Raw genomic sequence first — 21,309 nt, 5'->3', positions numbered from 1 at the left:
ATAACGTATCAACATTGGCACGATGACTCAAGCAAAGTCAGCCCCCAAATATTCTAGTAGAGAAGAGGAAATGTTAGGCAAAAATATTTTGCCGAACCACAGGCCTCTAGAAAACACTTCTCTTCACATAGACATATTAGTAAGTCCATAGGTGAACTGAAAATATTTTGAAAGAAAGAAAAGAAAATGTAGGATTATGTGGCAAATGCACCAATAACCTAGGTAAGAATACAAGATTCTCCCTGCAGTTGTGGCTTTGGGCTGCTGCAGGCCCTGCTGGGTCCTAGTTCAGGTCCAAGCACAGGCACCAGAACTGAGAGCAGAAAGCCTCTCTCTCCTGTGCTCTTAAGGATTCCCCTCCTGGTCTCAGGCAGTTTGGAGGAGGAAGCTGCTTGATTCAGATGCAGAGATTACAAGAGCAGGACCTACTGAGTAGACTGGGATGGGGGGGGAGAAGTGGGCGAGGGGATGGAGATGGAAGATTGAGACTATAACCCTACTGAGAGGAATTTCAACTGGCTCGGCAAGTAGACTGGGACAAAGAGATTGGTGGATAAATGCCGAGAGTGTGTTAGCCAAACGGGCTCGTTTCCCCCTGGAGCTACTCAATTACCCCAAGGAGGCACGGAAGACTAGAAGACGGATACCAAAATCTTTATTTGTCAGTCAGCTGAGCGGGTGCTCCCCTCGACCTATGCCAGAGGGAGAAGCACACCTTACAAGCGCAGAGCAGGCTTTTTATACCTGGTAACAAACAACTTAGCATGTGCAAATTCTGCTAGCCTATGCATTTTTTGAATTCCCTTCTAGGGGTAATCTGGATGCATCTGTTTGACCTCCTGAACCGGGTATCTTGTGTACGTGTACATGGAAAGCAGCTACATGCGTGTGGGGAGCAGCTGGGATGATAAGCAAATAGTTGACCTTTGCTCTAACAGGTGCTCCCCCCTTAAAAGCATTTTGAGAGCTCTATGGCCTCCAATCTTCAGTTTTCACCGGCCGGTATAGCACCATCATTTGTTGATATACAACTTGGTTAGTCATTCGTCTGATTAGCGCAACTAAACAGGGAGCAAAGCAAGTTAGAGTTAATAGGGTTGTAATAAAGAGTACAAAGAGGAGGAAATCTTTTCGGAGCCATCCTAGTTGCGGTAACCAGGAAGTAAACCAGTGTGTATTCCACCCAGCCCATGTTTGGACTGGGACATGGGCTAACTTTCTCATTTCTTTTGTTAGCTGTTTTACCACCTTTCCATTATCGTTTATTTGTAAACAGCAATTAGACTCATTTAATTTTGCACAGACTCCTCCTTCTTCTGCCAGCAAATAATCGAGGACCATATGGTGCTGATAAATCGCATTTCTCATCTGAGTTGATTGATCGGCCAAAAGATCAAGAGCCGCGGCTGTTTGGTTAGTTAATACTTCCAAAACAGCCTGTAACCTAATTATCCGATTTAGGTTATAAAAAGGCTCCCTGGCCCCTGATATTAATTCATTTGGGTTCCAGGTGGCCGGGCCATAATGTTTTATCATTCTTTCAGGGGACCACTTCTGAGCTCCCCATGTTTGAGAGCTTCCAGTGGCCAAGGTAGAGTCAACGAACCGCCTTTCTCTAATTAAATCATCATATACTTTAATTCCCAATTTATTTCCCTGTATTTGGGGTAATAAAAAGAACAAGGGTCTAATATATCCAACGTAACATACTCCAGACCAATTTGGAGGCAATCTTCGATAAGCATAGGGCCCACAGATCCAATAATGGCCTTTCAGGGCCCAAGTCCCATTAGCAAAGTGGCCATCCCAGGTTTCGGGGTCCGATGGCTGTTCATAGTACAAGTGATTACCTGGCCCTAAGGGCCCCCCCATTATGGCTGACAGTGAGCCGTCGGAATCGCAGTAATCACATTTCCATGCCCCAGCTCCCGTCTTCCAAGCACAATTACAGCCCCATTCTGGCCTATTGGTACTGGACCAAAATTGTTTAAAATGGGTCTGGGTTCCATTATGGTGCTGCCATGCCCATTGATGCCACCATACCACGTGGTCCTTGCTAGTGGTATTGTCTCGCTGGCAACTTAAAAGAGGGCATCAAAGAACCCATCCTGTCCTACCGCCTTACAACCTTCACCCGTATGTTGTCGGTAGGAACATCTTACCCAGCTATTATTAGTAAGTCTCACATGGGTGTAGTTCCATCGCCCTTGATATTTAGAACAGTCGTACGGGTTACAGTTGGGATCATAGCAATCAAATCCTAGGGATAGAGTCCAGTCACACTCGCTCTCCCCTACGTACACTCCCTCCCGCCTCGTTCGATTAAGGCAAAAGATGCCTATTCCGGAAGAATAGAGTCGCCAAGGACTACTATTCTCAGTCCACATTCCTGTTCCATCGTGCACTATACTTAAGTTACTAACCCACCATTTGGGTTGCACTGGTTGGGCCACACAGGGCCACTCATTCAATTCTCCTGGGCCTCCACACACCCAACAGTTACTAAAATTAAAGGAACTCGCTATTGTCTCCCCCAGCTGTAAAAACCTATTTTCCCAGCCATAACCGTAATGGGAGTACATAAGCAAAAGTATTAATGATAATTTCATTATCTCTTTTTCTTAAACAGCCCTTTTAGTCTGTCTAGTCCTTGATATTCCCAGGTGGAGTCTTCGCCTGTGCCACCCCGGGCTTCCGGAGCCGGGGTGGACAGAGGGCTGATGTCCTCTTCTGCTGACTCGGCCTCCAAGTTAGGGTTCAGGAACTGTTTCACCCGAGTACGGTGTGTCCATTTGTCACTTCCAAGAATTTTAACTGCAGCTTGGCTGATGAGCGAAACAGTGTGGGGGCCGTCCCACCATGGTGTGAGGGGGTCACGCTTCCACTTCTTGACAAGGACTTGGTCACCGATCTGGAACTGATGCACGGGCTGATCCAAGGGAAGGGCCTGGAAGGGCACTGCATATCGATGCAGCTGTAACAAAACAGATTGCAGCCCGGAAACCTGTTTCCATAAGGAGTCATTCCCCATTTCCCAGTTTACATCCTTCCGGAACCCCGGGATAAGTATTTGGGGGGGAAACCCAAAGACCAATTCAAAGGGTGAAAGTTTAAGACCCTTACGCGGGGCCCTTCGAATGCGGGTAAGGGCGAGTGGTAGAGCATCAAGCCATTTCAAATGAGATTCTGTGCATATTTTAGTGAGGTTATCTTTGAGAGTTCTATTCATTCTTTCTACCTGACCCGAGCTTTGTGGCCTCCAGAGTGTATGCAATTTCCATTGTATATCGAGGGCCTGAGAAACCTGTTGAACCACTTGTGAGGTAAAGTGGCTTCCCTGATCAGACTCAATTACCTCAGGGAGATGGAACCGAGGAAGTATTTCATGTAACAAAGCTTTGGTGACAGCCTGGGCCTGACAATGCCGGGTGGGGTAACACCCACCCATCCAGTAAGCTGATCCACAAATACGAGTAGGTATTTATAGCCCCTGCAGGGGGGCATTTCTGCAAAGTCAACTTACTACCTTTGGAAAGGGAAGATGGCCCATGGCCGACCTCCCATTGGGGCAGGAGGGCCACATCCCTTTTGGTTGGTTCACTGACAAACAGGACAATTACTAACAATTCTCTGGGCTTCCATGTGCATACCCAGCCCCTTAAGGGATCGGGTGGCCAAATCAACCATTGCTCCCGACCCCATATGTCCCTCTCTATGTAAGAGCCAGAGAATTTCCTGAAGTACTGGTCGAGGGACAAAAATCTCTCACCCAGGCAATTTCCACCACCCAGAGGAAACCTGCCGGGCCCCCGCAGCCTGCGCGTGGCATACTTCCTCAGCTGTGTATTGGGGAGAAGGGGTTTTAGCTTCTGAATCTTGAACCAAGAGGAGCCATGAGGCTGTCATAACATTTTTCCCAGATCTGGACCTTAGCGTCCAAAATATGGGTGTTACCATGAAAACCTCCAAGCTTAGTTACCAGCTTGGACCTGGTAAAGCTGCCACCAGCCAGGAATCTGTACAGTACCTGGCGCACTGTGGTCTCCCCAAAACCTTCCCTGGGGGACCCCCAGACTCAGATTCCTTGAGTCTCACAACAAAGGGGAATAAACCATTTCCCCTCCCCGTCCTCCCCTCCAGGTGTTCCCTCCCTGGGTTCCTGGAGAGATATACAGAAGCAAGCTCCGTGAATCTAAACAGAGGGACTCCACCCTCCCTATTTCCAGTCCTGGAAAACACAAGTACCGAGAGCTAATCTCTCTTCCCCCCTCACCCAGAGGGTATGCAAAGTCAGGCTTAGTAAATCTAACACGAAGAGATTTTCCCCCTGACTTCTTCCTCCCACCAATTCCCTGGTGAGCTCAATTCCCTGGAGTCCCCACTAAAGAAAAAACTCCAACAAGTCTTAAAAAGAAGGCTTTATATAAAAAAGAAAGAAAAGGACATAAAAATGGTCTCTCTGTATTAAGGCGACAAATATAGGGTCAATTGCTTAAAAGAAAAAAATGAATAAACAGCCTTATCCAAAATGAATACAATTTAACACATTCCAGCAACTATACACATGTAAATACAAAAGAAAACAATATAAACCTTATTGCCTTACTATTTTTGTACTTACACTTTGGAAACAGAAGATTAGAAAGCTGGAGATAGAAAAATCACTCCCATAGCCGAGAGGGTCAGACACAAGACAAGAACAAAGGACTCACACACAAACTTCCCTCCACCCAGATTTGAAAAAGTCTTGTTTCCTGATTGGTCCTCTGGTCAGGTGTTTCAGGTTACTCCTTTCCAGGTAAAAGAACATTAACCCTTAGCTATCTGTTTATGACAGAGGCCCCTTCTCATGCGGCCTCCTTAGCCAATTGATTATACCTACGCTGTTCGGCCTCTGGGGCCCTCCCATGGGCACGCACATGTATTACGGCGACCGGGAGGGGAAGCATCAGGGCCTCAAGAAGTGTTTTGATGAGGCTCCTGTGTGCAATCTTTTGGCCTGAGGCTGTAATGAACCCTCTTTCCCTCCACAGGGTCCCGTGAGCATGCACCACCATGTAGGCATAACTACTGTCAGTATATAAGTTAAGAGTTTTCCCGGTCCCCAGTCGGAGAGCCTCAATAAGGGCCACTAACTCCGCCGCTTGGGTGGACAAATTAGGACTGAGTTTAAACTTGTATATTCCTTCACCCTTAACTACTACTGCCACTCCAGTAAACCGCTTTCCATTTACCACATAACTGGACCCGTCAACGTAGCCCTCAATATCTGGGTTAGGCCAGGGCAGGTCCGAGAGGTCAGGGAGAGGTTTAGTTTCCTGCTGCAAAACTTCAATGCAGTCATGAGTGGGACTGGTCTCATGGGAAACCTGGGGATCAGGCAGTAGGATAGCTGGGTTGAGTGAACTAACTGTTCTAAAAGTTAAATTGGGGGCTAGCAAGAGCCCCACCTCATATCTGGTATGTCGACTAGGATTTAGATGCTTTTCCCTAGCGCCTGTTCCCAGTATTTGAGGCCCCTCATGGGGGACCACAACCTCAGTGTCCCCACCCAGGGTCAATTTTTCAGCCTCCTGGACAAGGAGGGCGGTTGCTGCAACAGCCCGCAAACAAGCAGGCCACCCCTTGGCGACAGGGTCCAACACCTTTGAGTAGTATCCAATGGGTCGCCAGGTTGGTCCCAACCTTTGGCACAGAACTCCGGCAGCCACCCCTCCCCTTTCGTGAACGTATAAGGTGAACGGTCTCCGGGGATCTGGGAGGGCTAGAGCGGGAGGCTGAACCAAGTCGTCTTTAAGCTCTCGAAATGCTTTTTCCATCTCTCTGGTCCATGTCCAATGGAGCAGACCTTCCTTGGTTAGAGATTCATATAATGGTTTGGCTCTTCCCCATAGTCTGGGATCCAGAGCCGACAAAAGCCAGTCAGTCCCAGAAAAGCCCTTAATTCTCGGGGGTTCCAGGGTTGAGGGCTATCAAGTATAACCTGGATTATTTCTTTACCCAAACTACGCCTTCCTTGGCAAAGATGATATCCAAGAAAAGTGACCTGCTGCTTAACCAATTGGACTTTTTCCCTTGAGACTTTATACCCCTGTGCCCCAAGGTAGTTAAGGAGTTCTACAGTTTGCTCTTTACAGGCTGCCTCTGTTTCAGTACTTAAGAGTAGATCATCACAATACTGGACTATGTTGCATGAAGGGTGCCTAGCCAGGAATGAGGCAAGGTCTCTTTTTAGCTGGCTGTCAAAAATCTCGGGTGCACAGGTAAGTCCTTGTGGGACAACGGTCCAGAAGTATTGAGCCTTGTAGTGGGTATCTGGATCCTCCCATTCAAAGGCAAACAGTCTTTGAGACTCCGGATCAAGGGGAATGGAAAAGAAGACATCTTTTAAATCTATAAACAGAGAACCAGCCGTGATTTCTGGGAACTTGGCCCAGGATAGCATGAGGATTCGGGATAACAGGATAGGGGGCTTCTATTAATTTGTTAATTTGTCTCAGGCCCTGGACCAATCGATACTGTCCATTAGGCTTAGGCACCCCCATTATTGGAGTATTGTATGGGGATGTGCCTTCCCTGAGCCACCCGCACTGCAGAAACTTTTGAATCAGAGGTTTTAACCCGATCTGAGTGGCCAGCTTAAGGGGGTATTGTCGAATTCGGACCGGGCTGCTTCCCTCCTTAAGGGAAATATGCACTGGAGAGGCATTCCGGGCCACAGCGATGCCTCCCTCCTCTGCCCAAACCTCAAGGTTAAGCCCCAGCAGCTGGCTCCCTTCATTCTCCTGGTATTCCGGGGGAGGATTTCTAGCGCTCATGAGGGCCATCTGGTAATTAGAGGTTTGTTGCTAGGAAGTCTAAATTCCATGTTCCCATTATCGAACAAGATTTCCGCCTGCATTTTAGTAAGGATATCTCGTCCAAGCAGCACGATGGGGCAGGAGGGGCTGCAAACAAACTGGTGTGAAATCTGATGGTCCCCTATTTTCACTAGGAGAGGCAGAGTTTTTTCCAAAGCTGTAGTTTGTCCCTCAATCCCCTGGACTACGGCACGTCCCCGAGCTCTACCTCGGGGAGCCTTATTAAGGGGGAGCAAACTAAGGGTGGCCCCAGTATCAATAAGGGCTTCAATTGGGCAGCCCTCCACTTTAATTTTTACCGTGGGATCCAGGCTGGCAGCTTGTGCCGCCAGAAGGGCCGCTGGGTCCCCTGGCCCCCTTGTGGGGAAGATCCCTCCCCCGAGAGTCCTGAACTGTTGTAGAGGATGGGAAGGGGTGGGGTTCTATCTTTATGTTCCTTTCCCATGGCCTGTCGCCGGGGGCACTCATTCTTCCAGTGTCCTTCCTCCCTACAGATAGCACACTGATTCCGACCCAGGCGGGGGCCCAGTCCCTTCCCCGGTGGCCCTGGCCGTCCCTTAACTTTGTCCCCCCTTTCTTCATATCCTTCTCTCAGGGCCATGGCTAAAATGCGGGCCTCTTTCTTCCGCTCCTCATCATCCCTCCGATCATAAACCTTCATGGCAATTTCTAAAAGTTTCTCTATGTTCTTGCCCGACACCCCTCCAACTTCTGTAACTTCTTCCTAATGTCCTCATAGGACTGCCCAATGAATAGGGGGATTAATACCCGTTTCCCGTTGGTGTCTTCAGGATCGAGGTCGGTGTATCTTTTACAAAGTATTACAAAGCCGCTCATAAAAAGTGGCTGGATTTTCATTCTTCTCCTGTCTTATATTATATAGCTTGGCCCAATTTGTGGTTTTTCTAATGCAGCGTTTCATCCCCTGTACTATGGCCATGGCGTATTGGCCATGGCGGGCTCGGCCTGCGTCGTCATGTGACCAGGTGGGAGGGCTTTCAGGCAGCTGCGCAGCCACCTCGTCAGGGTTTCTTATTGTTTCAGCTAGCCACTCGCGGGCCTTTGAGAGGATTAAACGCCTCTCTTCCGCCATCAATAGAGTGTTAAGAGCGACCCTCATGTCGCCCCAGGTAGGGTTATGGGCTGTAATTAAGGTTTCAAATACTGCTGTTAGCGGGGCGGGATCCTCTGAAAACGGAGGGTTCTGTTGTTTCCAATTATATAGATCACTAGTGGTAAAGGGAACATATACCATAGTGAGACCGCCATTAGGGGCTACAGTTTCCCGCATTGGACACAAATAGCTTTGTTTTAGAGGCATTTGGAGTACCGAACCACCCTTGCCCGATGGGCTAATAAGGGTAAACTTAGTATCCCCAGGATTATAGTCAGGTGACATGCTCCACTACTGCGTTTTGGAGCTCTGAGCTATCGAGGGGCCAGTCTTCTTGCTCCTTAGGTTGTAAGGTGGCCCGTCCTCCCAAACCGGGAAGGTCGAAGAGATCTGAGGGGGCTCCTGCTCGGAAGGGTCCTGGTCACTTGACTCATCCCTTGTTTCTTTAATTGAGGCATTATCCTCAGAGGAAGGGGAGGGGGGCCTTTCAATTGAGGTTGCCTGTACCGGGAGGCCGGGATACAAAGGGGGAGGGGGCATAGGATCGGGGCAGAAGGAATCACAGCTGACGGACAAGATTTCTTAACAGGGGGATAGGGTTTCCTAACAGGGGCACGGGCCATTAAGGTTTTAATAGTTCGTGATCTACATTTTTGCAACCATGGGGGAGGATTGGCCACGAGGTCCTGCCAGATATCTATATAGGGATATTGGTCCCAGTGCCCATCCTGGGTCACAATGCTATGTACAGCTTGTACAATTTCTGGTTTGAGTGTCCCCCCCTCGGGGCCATTCCACCCCGAAAGTTGTCCATTCAAGAGTACAGAATTTTACAAGATTGTCTTTACATAATACAATTCCATAATCAGCCTGACGTCTAAATGCCTTCCAGTTATCCAGCATACATCCCAAGGGTGTCCCAGAGAAGGTACTTTGTCCGGACCCCATTATGCTTTACCCAATTTTTATCGAGACAGAGGTATCGGGACAGAGGAAAGGGTAGGGATCTAGCCCAAACTCAGATATCCACTGGGTCACGAGGTTCGGCTGACCCCCCTTGCAATCAAGATATCCTGGTCACCGGGTTTCCCCTCGCAGGAGTCTTGGGGCGGCTGGCGTCAGCTTAAGTCTCAGACCTGGTCAGCGGCACTCATCCACCTTTCACACAAGACCCTTAGTTAGTTACAGTTTCGGTTTCCAATACACCATTAAATGGAGGAACAAGATTATCCGTCTTAGGAACAAGAGCAATCCCTGAGGTTGCTCCAAGTCCCAATAATTGTCAGGAACAGCCCATAAACTAGTGGAGTTAGTGACGCTACTTGTTGGCCGTTACTTGCTTACTCCTTAACCAGAAACAACAACAACAAGACATTTATAAAACTGCAGTACTGTTAATATACCTTCCCGTATACGGGCCGCCTAGGAGTTTCCACCGTCCAACCCACACTTCGGGGGCGTTATTCCTCAAACCCAGGAGTAAACGCACTTACTGCCCGAAGTGGCCGCGTCCGGCAGTCGGACTTCCCCTTCTCCTGGAGCTGTCTTGCTTCCGTGTCCTTTGGAGTTCTCTTTAGAGAGGATGCAGCCGCCCCGGTCGATTGTGACGATCCGGAGCCCGAGCAAACCAACAGCTCGAGGTGGCCACTCCTCGGAATCGCCCTCAGCCGCCGGTCAGCGCCCTCTACAGGGAGAGAAGTCCCATCTGGGGTGCCATTGTTAGCCAAACAGGCTCGTTTCCTCCTGGAGCTACTCAATTACCCCAAGGAGGCACGGAAGACTAGAAGACGGATACCAAAATCTTTATTTGTCAGTCAGCTGAGCGGGTGCTCCCCTCGACTCATGCCAGAGGGAGAGGCACACCTTACAAGCGCAGAGCAGGCTTTTTATACCCGGTAACAAACAACTTAGCGTGTGTAAATTCTGCTAGCCTATGCATTTTTTGAATTCCTTTCTAGGGGTAATCAGGATGCATCTGTTTGACCTCCTGAACCGGGTATCTTGTGTACATGGAAAGCAGCTATGTGCGTGTGGGGAGCAGCTGGGATGATAAGCAAATAGTTGACCTTTGCTCTAACAAGTGGATGAGGTGCTCAGGGTGGAAGACGGACAGGAAGCCAGAGGGGATAGGGAACTTGGGGAGACAGACAATCAGATGGAGAGCTGGGAGGAGGGACAATTAGGACTGGGTGGGCAATGTGCTGGAACTGGGAGGAGGAGTCCAGAGGGGTGAAACTAAGGACTGATAGGGCAAGAAGACTGGAGTGGGGATGAGAAGCCTGTGGAAAGCGGGCCTGGCTCAGTGAAGAGAATCAGACAGGGAAGAGGAGCCTGGTGTAGGAAAGAGACAGGACTGGGAAATGGACAGGTTGGAAGGGATAGGGCAAAAAGAGATGACACTTGGGGAATGGGCAGAAGAATCTGTGCCCACTGGAGCACACACCCCTCCACCAAAGCCTGGAATGGAATCTAAATCTCACTATACTCTTATGTGTGTGAAATCCAATGGCAAAAAGTGTTCTATCCCCCTCTAGAACAGTGGTCTCCAAACTTTTTTGATCACGCACCCCATCAGTAAAAAAATTTTGAGCATGCACCTCCTGCAGCACCGGCTCTACCACTGCTCTAGGGCCGCAAGCAGGTTTCAGGGGGTCTGTCAGCAGGGCCAGCAGAAAGCCGAAGCCCCACTGCATGGCCTGAAGACTGAGGCACTGAGCCTTACCACCTGGGGCTGAAGCTGAAGCCTGACCAGCTTAGCTTCATGAGGCTCCCTGTGGCATGGGGCCCCAAGCAACTGGCCTGTTTGCTACCCCCTAATGCTGACCTTGACTTTTATAGGCAGAAAATCAACTGTTGTGACACTGGTGGGCCATGGAGGTTTTATAGCATGCTGCGGGGGGGAAGGGGGGCTCAGAAAGATAAATGTTGAGAACCCCTGGCCTAGAGGTTCACCCACACAGAGGACAGAAAGACTCCTGTGCCACTGCGCACGCGCAGAAGTCATGTGCCACACACAATCTGTTTTCCTTAGCAGATAATGCATTTTGATGAGAAGTTCTGCAGTTACACCTTTCACTGACCGGGGCCACTGTGGTGTCAGGACAGAGAGCAGATGATCCCAGGCGGGAGCAGCCCGAGCTGTGACTAGGGAAGGGAAAAGTCTGCGTTCCTCACAGCACTCTGCCCATGGGGCCAGGTCAAGAGGCAAGGGATACATGGGTACACAGGGATACATGGGGCTACTGAGGGGACGCACGCGAATGGGAGTGAAGGTGCAAGAACACAAGGGGACAGGGGGAAGAGATGGCTGAGGAGGGGTGCAGGGCCACATGGGGAGGGCCACATGGAAACACTGGCAGATGTGCCTGACTCAGAGAGGCTAGGGGACAGCATGGGAAAGGCATCCTAACAATTGATCCCCTCACCCCCTATCATAACCTTAGTCCCAGATTTGGACCTTAGCGTCCAAAATATGGGGGTTAGCATGAAAACCTCCAAGCCTAGTTACCAGCTTGGACCTGGTACCTGCTGCCACCACCCAAAAAATTAGAGTGTTTTGGGGCACTCTGGTCCCCCTGAAAAACCTTCCCTGGGACCCCAAGACCCAAATCCCTTGAGTCTCACAACAAAGGGAAATAATCCTTTTTCCCTTCCCCCCTCCAGGTGCTCCTGGAGAGATACACAGACACAAGCTCTGTGAAACTACACAGAGAGACTCCCCCTCTCTGTTCCCAATCCTGGAAACAAAAAGTACTTTCCTATTCCCCCAGAGGGAATGCAAAATCAGGCTAGCAATCCAACACACAGATCTCCCCGATTTCTTCCTCCCACCAATTCCCTGGTGAGTACAGACTCAATTTCCCTGAAGTAAAGAAAAACTTCAACAGGTCTTAAAAGAAAGCTTTATATAAAAAGAAAGAAAAATACATACAAATGTTCTCTCTGTATTAAGATGATACAACACAGGGTCAATTGCTTAAAAGAATATTGAATAAACAGCCTTATTCAAAAGAATACAAATCAAAGCCCTCCAGCACTTATATTCATGCAAATACCAAAGAAAAGAAACCATATAACTTACTATCTGATCTCTTTGTCCTTACACTTAGAAACAGAAGACTAGAAGGTAGAAACTGCTTCTCCAAAGCTCAGAGAAAGCAGGCAGACTCTCAAAAGACTCAGAGACTCAATTCCCTCCACCCAAAGTTGAAAAAATCCAGTTTCCTGATTGGTCCTCTGGTCAGGTGCTTCAGGTGAAAGAGACATTAACCCTTAGCTATCTGTTTATGACACCCCCCCTGCTCAAAAACAAACAACAACAACAAAACGTTCCATACTTCTACCACCCATACACAACAGCCCTCCCAGTTCACACCCAGGTTCCTTCCCAGCAATTGCTTCCCTCTCCCTCAGCTCCTCCCTTACCCTAGACTCCCACAAGCCTTTGCACTACTTCTCAGGGTGCGGGAAATACATTTCTGTATTGTAGTCTAAAGAATTATTACTCGAAGTTCTTTATTAATATACCTAGTAAGGAATCTATTTGTCAAAAAACGTTTCCTGAATCTTTTTTGTCGTCTGTATTGCTACAGACATACTTGCTGATGGGTATTTTGAAAAAAATTACCAAAATAATTGAATCTGGCATGTTTATTTTGTGTTACTTTGACTAATAAAATATGCAGAATTTTAAAATAGTGTGTGCAGAATTTTTAATTTTTTGGCACAGAACTCCTCCAGCAGTAACCTACTACTGCTATAAATTACTCCTTTTGCTCAAATGGCAGAGGTCTGTGCGGTGGAGCTAAAGATCCCAACCCTGCTGACAACCCACGTGACTGAATTTGTTCCTTCAGTTCGTTTTTTAAAAAACCTTGGAAATTACACGTAACACACTAAATTAAGGTTGCAAAGTCAAGTATTCAAAAGTTAGGAAATGCCAGAATTAAGACTGCCTATGAATATAAAGTGCTTCTAATTTGCCCCCATCCGCACACTTATGCATGATAGCATGTTATGTAATTAAAGCCTATTTTTTCTTCTCCCACAGGACCTCTGCCTCATTCAGTGTACAGGATGAATCCTCTCTGAGGATGAATCAGGGCTGTGTAGTGAAGGAGTCTTGACTGTGGGACCCCCGCTTCATTTGTTCTGAAAGTTGGAAGGTATGTAGAGAATGACAAGGGAGTGCAAGAAGAAAAACAAGGGTCTCATTGGTAGGGCAGTTGAATGCTGCCCTAGAGAATGTTATTCTACCACTGACTTTGCCAGTTCCTATACGTTGCTGTGCAGGTCACTTAAACCAAACTTTTCACTAGTGGGCACTAATTGCGTGTTTCACATTTTCTCAATGTTTGTGTTGACACCCCAAAATCTAACGGCAGAAGTGCTGAGCACTTGGACACAATTGAAGTTGGTGGGACTGTGCTTTGAACATAACATGCAATATAATGCTAAAGACTCTTGAGGAAAAAAACCTCAGATTCTAGGTGCCTCAAATCGGGTGCCCAAAATTAGTGGATACTTTTGACCTTAATCTCACTGTGCTTCAGTTCTCCATCTGTAAATGGCGATAATTATACAGCCTCATCTCAGAGGGGTGTTGTGAAAATAATCTCCTTACTCTTTATGAAGCACTCAGCTATGATAGGGATGTGTGCCAAAGAAGTCTATGAGGAAATCAATATTTCTGTCTTCAGAGAAAGGCTTGAATAGCATGCAGTGAATAAGGGGCAGGGCCACACATTGAACAATGAGGAGAAATTTTTTTTTTTGATTGATAGATAGATAATCTACTCATTAAATCTGAACTGTCCATCATATTGAATGAGGCAGCGGTCCTGTGAGGAAAATATAGTATGCCATAATGGAATTAAAGAACGTATCACAACGCATATGCACACAGTGATCAGATTTCAGTTGTACAGGCAACCTTAATTCTGGCACTTCCTAACTTTAAAATGCTTGACTTTGCAACTTTAATAATATTCTTTTAACCAATGTACTTTTTTGGGGCGTGTAACAGATATAATTTGGCAAATCATTCCGTTCACTGAACACGTACCCAGCATTTGACTACATGATGCACTACTAAGATTTTCTGGAACCTCAGTTAAAGAGAATTCTCTACTTAAGACACAGGTTAGTATTCCAATAGTCATCTGTTCTTTTTCCAAAAGAGATGCCCCATCCTCCCATTCTTTCACAAGTCTTTTTTAAAGTAGGAGTCTTTTTTAAATTACATTTCCTTCCAGGATGTTTTAGTAATAGCCTCATTCAACTGTGATTATTCTGAAACTAATCTCCCTTCCTCACTTGACTAGTTAAATAAATCAATAAATAAATTTTGATTCCAACAAGATTGTGAGAGTTAACGGATTCTCTGAATGAGGAACAGAAACCAAGTGTAGCAGGGATTCTAGTGCCCACATGATCATCTCCTTACACATTTTGCTAACCCTTGAGATAGAGGAGGTGGTTTAGTAAGAAAGTTCTCTCAAGTGCCCCCATCCCTATCTGTGCCTTCCTGACTGCATTTTAAGAAGATGGGAGGGAGGGAACTAGTGCTTCCTTAGGCCAGGAAAAGAAAAAATTGTATATATATAAAAAGATGTTGAAGGCAATATGGAGTAAGTAAACAACAAATCTCAAGATGGGCTGAACAACAACAATCAAAGTGGTGGGGCCTAAATCATTTTTACATATGTATGTGTGCGCGCGTGCATGTGCTACATAGGACGATTCATAATACATATACACAAATATTCATACACGCATATATATATATATTATCGCGCATATTTATTTGTGTAAACCAGACAGCAAGCAAGCAAAAACCTGATAATAAAATATTAGAATATAAACATCCTTGTAAACCAGGACAGACAGCAGATCCAGGAGAGCTGTAACAAGTTTCCTCCACTTAGAGTGCCACAATACCATTTCTAAAAGCATTCACCTTCCAGATGCCAATGATGAGATTTTCAAGAGTGCTGAGTGTTTAGAGACGAACTCCCACTGATAAACTGAGAGCTGAGGTAGGTCAACACAGTTCAAAGCATAATCCTATCTCATCCACTTCCACAACATACCTTACTTCCACTTACCCAGAGAACAAGAGACTTACAATCAGTTCTGCTTCTCCCATATGAAAAATCATGAGTTCTGTGCAAAGGGTTTTAAACTATGTAAAATGCTGCAAAGTGAATCTGTAGCCAGATGGCCAAAGAATCTATATTTGAATACTGAATATCTATTTGTGATAGAAAGAAAGGAATGCTGATACTGCTAACAAAAAAATTGGAGCTATTTGAAATAGGACACTCATGTATCATTTTGGGGAAGTTAGTGATGTCACTGGCACAGATGACAAACAGCCACTCACAAGTTTCCAGAAGGGTGGACTGGCAGAACAAAGGAATAAAATAAATTACTAATGAACAGATAGCATGCAATATAATAACCACAATATATCTTGCAATTCGCTGTATATCTTAGCAATGTTCAGAAGGAGTCTACCAAAGAGTATAACTCCTCACAAACATCTGGAAAAAGACATCTTTCAAGAAATTATTCTTATATGAAAATAATTGTTGGAGGCCCTTTCACACACAAAATACTTACCACATTGATTAGTTTTGTTTTGCAGCATCAGACTGATGCTGACATGATGACTGGCCAAAATATGGACTAATGATAATCATGTCACTACTAGTCAAATACAACTAATCATCACGCAATAAAATGCTAACTCCTTGTAACATGGAACTGCAAGTGTACTTTTAGCCTTATCAGTGACAAAACAGTTTGCAGAAATATTAGTCAGGGGTTTACTTTACCACGTTTGGAGCCAAATCACACAGACTCTACTGTGAGAAGACCCAATCAAGACTTGAAAAATGCACCTAAGCTTAATGCCCTGTCTGGAGTGGCTTATTAACCAGGTGAAAGATATCCATGGTGCCATAGCTCATGCCCCCACAGCCATACCCATACTGCCTTTCCTCATGCCCCCACAGCCACATCCATTGCAATTTAAAGAAACAGAACAGTTATCCCATCTATTAAGCACTGTTTCCAGTCCATTTTTACATTATTTAAAAAATATATATATTGGCTTACAAGGCAGCTGTGGGGGTGTGGAGAGACTTGGACCCATTCCGGGCACCACCAAAAATTATACAAATCTGCCGCCTCTGAGTGAATATAGTGTTTACGGGAATGAGGGATTAACAGCAATGACCTGAAACAGGCATGGTGAAGGCAGTTAGCATGAGGCCATCCCCCACATACATTTGGTCAACATACCTCATGCCTAACATTTCTTACTGCTCAATTTCTGCGTATCTATTGACCCAGAAACTAAACTGTGCCAGTCTGTTGTGATTAAATGAGCAGCGGGAACCTTAAATCAATTAACACATTTGGATACCTTTTCTGTCTTCGTTTGACTTCACAAATTGTAATGCTAGCAATGGTTTACCGAACAAAATGTTCTTCTAAACCTTTCCTAACAAAAGATGCAATTGTTATCATTCCTCAAGTATGATTTTAATGTAACCACACGTCTTCACCGGAGATCTCACCTGTTTTGTTGACTTTTTAGTTCCATTAAAGATCTTCCAAGCAAGCCCATTGCCACCACTGGCAATATGTCGGCCAACATCAAATTCCCTGGTAACAGGATTTCCCATGACTGCACTGGTGACATCAGCTGTTACCTTTGTAACGGTACTTTTCAACTTATTCAGCATGGACTCCATTGTCCCAACTATATGCTATCACGTTAGCCTACAAACATGAAGGGAAAAAAAATCACAATTCTTTCCATTTCTGTTAATGGAAGGTACTGAAAATGGTTAGTTTACATTAGTTCATATTATTAAAAACACAGAGCATAAAGCCAGTTATGGGAAATCTATATTTTAAGAGGGAAGAGTAAAGTTTTACTGTTTTTCTCAAAAGAGTAAACCTGCCTAAGATCTCAAAAAACCAACAGTATAAAAGTATATTTACATTGAAGACATTTTAAAAGTGAGTCCTCGCTCTCTCACTGTACCTGCCAAAACCCACGCTGAAAATTCAGTGTTTTGCCTGAAAAAACTGCTGATGTTACTAACCCTTTCTGTCCTGATTTGTTAATGAGTTCATCAGCTGCTGCAGGAAAAGTGGAGAAACTGCTTTTTCTATGCTTTGCTTTAGAATTAGTGCTTCTACATGGTTATTCAATTTAAGAGATGCAAGGGTCTGGTTTCCAATGAAGTTCATTTTCACCTGTACTATATTACTGTACTATAATTTTCTCACTTAACTGAGGTAGTTAATTACAAACTGCTGCTGCCAGAGCTGCCAAGAAAACACTACCGTCCAGCAGCTCAAACCTTTAATACGAATATCTTTCTGCTGCTGGGTGGGCTATTGGCGGAATAGGACAAGAAACGTATACTGAAACAGGGAAAGAAACATACACGTCTTGTTCCCCACATGCAGTAAGAAATGAGGTAAAGATGGAACACAAGGAGAAATTAATTGCTAGTAACAGTTAACATACATAAAACACCCAAAAACAAACTCTAAATTAAGACAGCTTCCAACATTATCTCAAAGAGAGGGTATGGAGGAATACTCATTTCTCCACCATCCAGTCTCCTTAATGGTCACATACCTAGGTCACCACAATATTATTCTTACAATAACTAAGTCATTATGTTCTGGCCAACTTGCCTCATGAGGTAGTTTAGTATATTTAGTTCCTACTATCTTCTTTGACATTTAAGACATATTTACATGAATTCGGAGTGTCATTTCACCCACCATTCTAAAGAGTACCACTGTGTTTTCCAAATGGGAGAGGGGATATTTTGGGGGTGATACAGCTGATGTTTTCAAAATTATGGAAAACAAATGATAGAAATAAGCGGGAGACACAATATCTAACTAGGATTACATTGAAAATTTTAGCTGTTTCATGCAAGTTACCTGCAGATGATTGAAATGAAATGTAAGTGAGTTTAAGTAATTTGTTTTCAGAGGTTAGAATTGTGCGTGAGGGTACTGTGGGAAAAACACAACAAAAAAAACCACCCACACACACATCTGGGTGACAATACTCTCTATAAAATTCTTATAAATGTATTGTTAAATATATTTATTGTTAAAATACATTGTTATATTTGTAATCCCTTTCAGTTTTTCAGTTTCTGCTGAATACTTCACCTCACTTGTGCTGGCTGGAGAAAACATGTTGTAGAAAAGAAGGGAGTTGCCTACTTAGGTTCCAGTCCTATAAACATTTAGCTTTAAGTTCCTGAGTGTCCCCTGTGGCTTCAATGAGACTATCCACATGCATGAAGTTAGGCATGTGTATAAGCATTTGCAGGACCAGGGCCTTAATTACTTAGATATGAAGAGTTAAGTATTGGTAAATACATTTCATCGGAAGCAACTGAACTTCATGATATGGAACCACGCCAACAAAGCAGAAATTTCCTGTTCAACCAGCTACTGAATAGGAATAGAGAGACCAAGGAATGAGGTAGACAATTATTTTAGAGTAATTATGTATTAAACTGTCAAGTATTCATGCTCTGTTGGAAGGGTTAGTGAAAATAAGATAGATAAATTTACTTATTATAAAATATATATATACACCCTGTGTATTGAGTTAAGGTAAGATGCTATACAAATCGTAGTTGTGTCAGCCAAGATAAAGACAGATTTCTTATAACTAAATTCCCCAACCTAAGGAAAAGTAGTTGCCTACCTGATAAAAACAGAAAAACACCACGCCCCATAGATCATAGGACGGCCTGAAATAAAAAGATGCTAGTATCTGTAGTCCTTCAGGACCTTATTCTACAGCCATTCTGCATGGGTGCTTCACATGCACAAGGACTACATAATCAGGCCCCAAGCAGATACCAAGATAAAAATATATAGTACTGTCTTTGATTTCCTGATATTGCTTTTTCTATAACTGAAGACTTCATCCAGATAAACTGGAATATATTGTTTCTGCCTAATCCCTCCTAAGTGTCACCATTTCTGAAATGCCTCTTCAAGTATATATGTGCCCAAACATGCAAGGTCCTGAGTGCACTCTATCCCCGCTGGGATCAACAGGGTGGCAGTGCTCAATACCCTACAGAACTTGACCCTTTACTAGCACAGCAATATCATAAGAGCAATACTGGTAACTTTTTAGCTGCACCTTGTTGGATTCTCACCGTGGAAGGACAGCATATAGGACTCCTATGTTTACTGGTCTTGGCTCAAAAGCAGAGAAACTGTATCTCCCAAGAACGTGCAACACAGAATATATGGGTACAGAATGGGCACAGCGGGCAAAGGACTAATGTAAAACAAGTCTACGACACTAGGATTAAATATTAAACAAATATGTATGTGTTGCCTCAAGCTTGTTAAAACTACAATAATTTAGGTCTAGTTTACTTTTTGCCATTTATATTACTTACTTTTGTATTTCATTCAACATGGATAATGAAACTAGAACAGACAGTTTCTTTTTCTGGTATTAACCCACTAGCACAGGGTCTTTGTGTTTGAAGTCACAACATGGGAGGGGCATCTTTAAAAACCTGACTACACTGAAAGTATGAAGTAAAGAAGTTCCTGGTCATATTCCTCTTTACATGTTCAAATTCCTTATCTGTGCTTAAGTTTGACAAAGAGTCTCTCTGTAGAGAGGTGGAAGAATGAATGAAATTGCTTTCAATTAAACTGGAGAAGGCATTCTCTGCTAGAGGTGGCAGTTCCATGTGGTAACTGTATTGAAAAGACTGGAGAAGGTAGTAAGGGAGGATACTAACAAAAAATAATTATCAAAAGAGTGAGAATTTACAAATAGGCTTGGTATGCATGATCAAATCTGCTCCTTCCCAACTTGGCACTGCACAAAGTTAAACCATTGACTAATTCAGCAGAGGAAAAAGATAATGAGCCAATTTTATCTCTCAGCATACAAATTGTTTTCATAAATTAATGTCTGTTAATACTGTTGGTATATTTTTATAAATCCTTGTGTAGACAATCTGACTGAAATCTAAAATGGGTTTTGTTCTATAAAAATAGTTAATTACCAATTTCAATTACACCATATTAAATGTCAGTTGAAACAATATATCTAGAGAAACAAACCACATGGAGCAAGTACATAAAAGATTTTAACTTGGGAGTGACAATTTCAATAACACAAATTACAGTCAAAACAGTTGTATATAAAGTAAGAAAGTTAACATCAGCTTCTTCAGCAGTATTTTCAAGTCTAAAACTGAGCTATTATACACAGAAAAAGTAACAATCACAAGACAATGATGTAATGATGTCAAGCATCCACAAGGCATAAAGTGTTTTACACTTTTAAATTAAAATATAGAAAAGACAAAAAGTAAGAAAACGCCAGTATCTTAGTAACTATAATACTCAAGGGAACAAGGAGTGGGCACTCTAGGAATATTTAAGATAGAACTTTTCTTCTTCCTGTCTGACATTTGAGTACAATATCCATACAAAAACAGGCCCCCAATCCTATAAATTAGTAAGAGTGGAAGAGCCCTTCTGCTTGCATGGAACCCCATTACAGTCAACAGGGGCTCTGTGTAGGCAAACACCAGCACAGATCAGCTTGTAGAACTGGAGCTTTACAATTTTGCTAAAGCAACATGTGAATAAGTGGCACAAGATAGGGGAACATTAAGAATACTGAAAATAAGAATAAAACCAAAACAAATAAGGCCCCAACTCCTCCTCAGTTTTCATTTGAGTAATCACTTTGAGCTAATTTATTCTCTTTTCTATTGTGGTAATGTAGGGGAGCGTTTGTGGGAAACCAATGCCACCCATCCCCCATGCCTATATCAGTGCTCTGCCTGGTTTGTGACCCCCCCCCCCAGGCAAGGCTGATCCCCCTTGCTCACAAATGGAGTAAAAGAGCTGAAAGACCTAACTCCACCCTATCATAAGTGCCATTCCACAGAGCTGGCTAGATACACACAGTGGTGCACCCTACAAAAAGTAGATTACTCCCCACCAGCTCAACAGTGGAGCACAGGAGAAACTGGGCCTCTGAGGTATTTTTGATACCCAGTGGTTCCCATTATTCTCCTTACAATCAAGCCTTCCTTTACTTGTAAAAACAATTCAAAGCACATTTTTGAAAAGTATAAATATTATGAATCACGTAAACTACCAATGATAACAGGGCAAAGCACATCCTGATTTCATCACGAGTTGTGTACCACAGGGCAAGGCTGAAAACCCCAAACCCTGCAAACTACCAAGTGGACAGACAACAGACCAAGTTATTTATTACAGGCC

At 44.3% G+C, this 21,309-nt stretch overlaps 1 protein-coding gene and 1 long non-coding RNA gene across 3 annotated transcripts in view; both read right to left on the bottom strand.

The window, feature by feature from the left end:
• Positions 1 to 21,309, bottom strand: part of SCYL2 (SCY1 like pseudokinase 2) — a 71,076-nt gene that overhangs the window by 49,227 nt on the left and 540 nt on the right. The window contains exon 2 of one of the 2 annotated variants that reach the window (XM_050934705.1): positions 16,560 to 16,764. In XM_050934705.1, coding sequence (XP_050790662.1) covers positions 16,560 to 16,736 — 177 coding nt within the window. In that variant the 5' untranslated portion in view covers positions 16,737 to 16,764. Of the gene's footprint in view, positions 1 to 16,559; positions 16,765 to 21,309 lie in introns of those variants that run through there. The other variant, XM_050934714.1, reaches the window with a different exon arrangement.
• On the bottom strand, positions 642 to 9,973 carry LOC127042739 (uncharacterized). Its single transcript, XR_007772040.1, has 2 exons — positions 9,867 to 9,973; positions 642 to 744 (listed from the first exon to the last, which is right to left on the bottom strand). It is a non-coding gene; the product is annotated as an uncharacterized LOC127042739 (long non-coding RNA).

Source organism: Gopherus flavomarginatus, chromosome 1 (assembly GCF_025201925.1).
Source record: "Gopherus flavomarginatus isolate rGopFla2 chromosome 1, rGopFla2.mat.asm, whole genome shotgun sequence".
Lineage (NCBI taxonomy): Eukaryota > Metazoa > Chordata > Testudines > Testudinidae > Gopherus > Gopherus flavomarginatus.
Note: the sequence above shows the minus strand (reverse complement) of the source record. Positions and strands in the feature narration are given on the sequence as shown.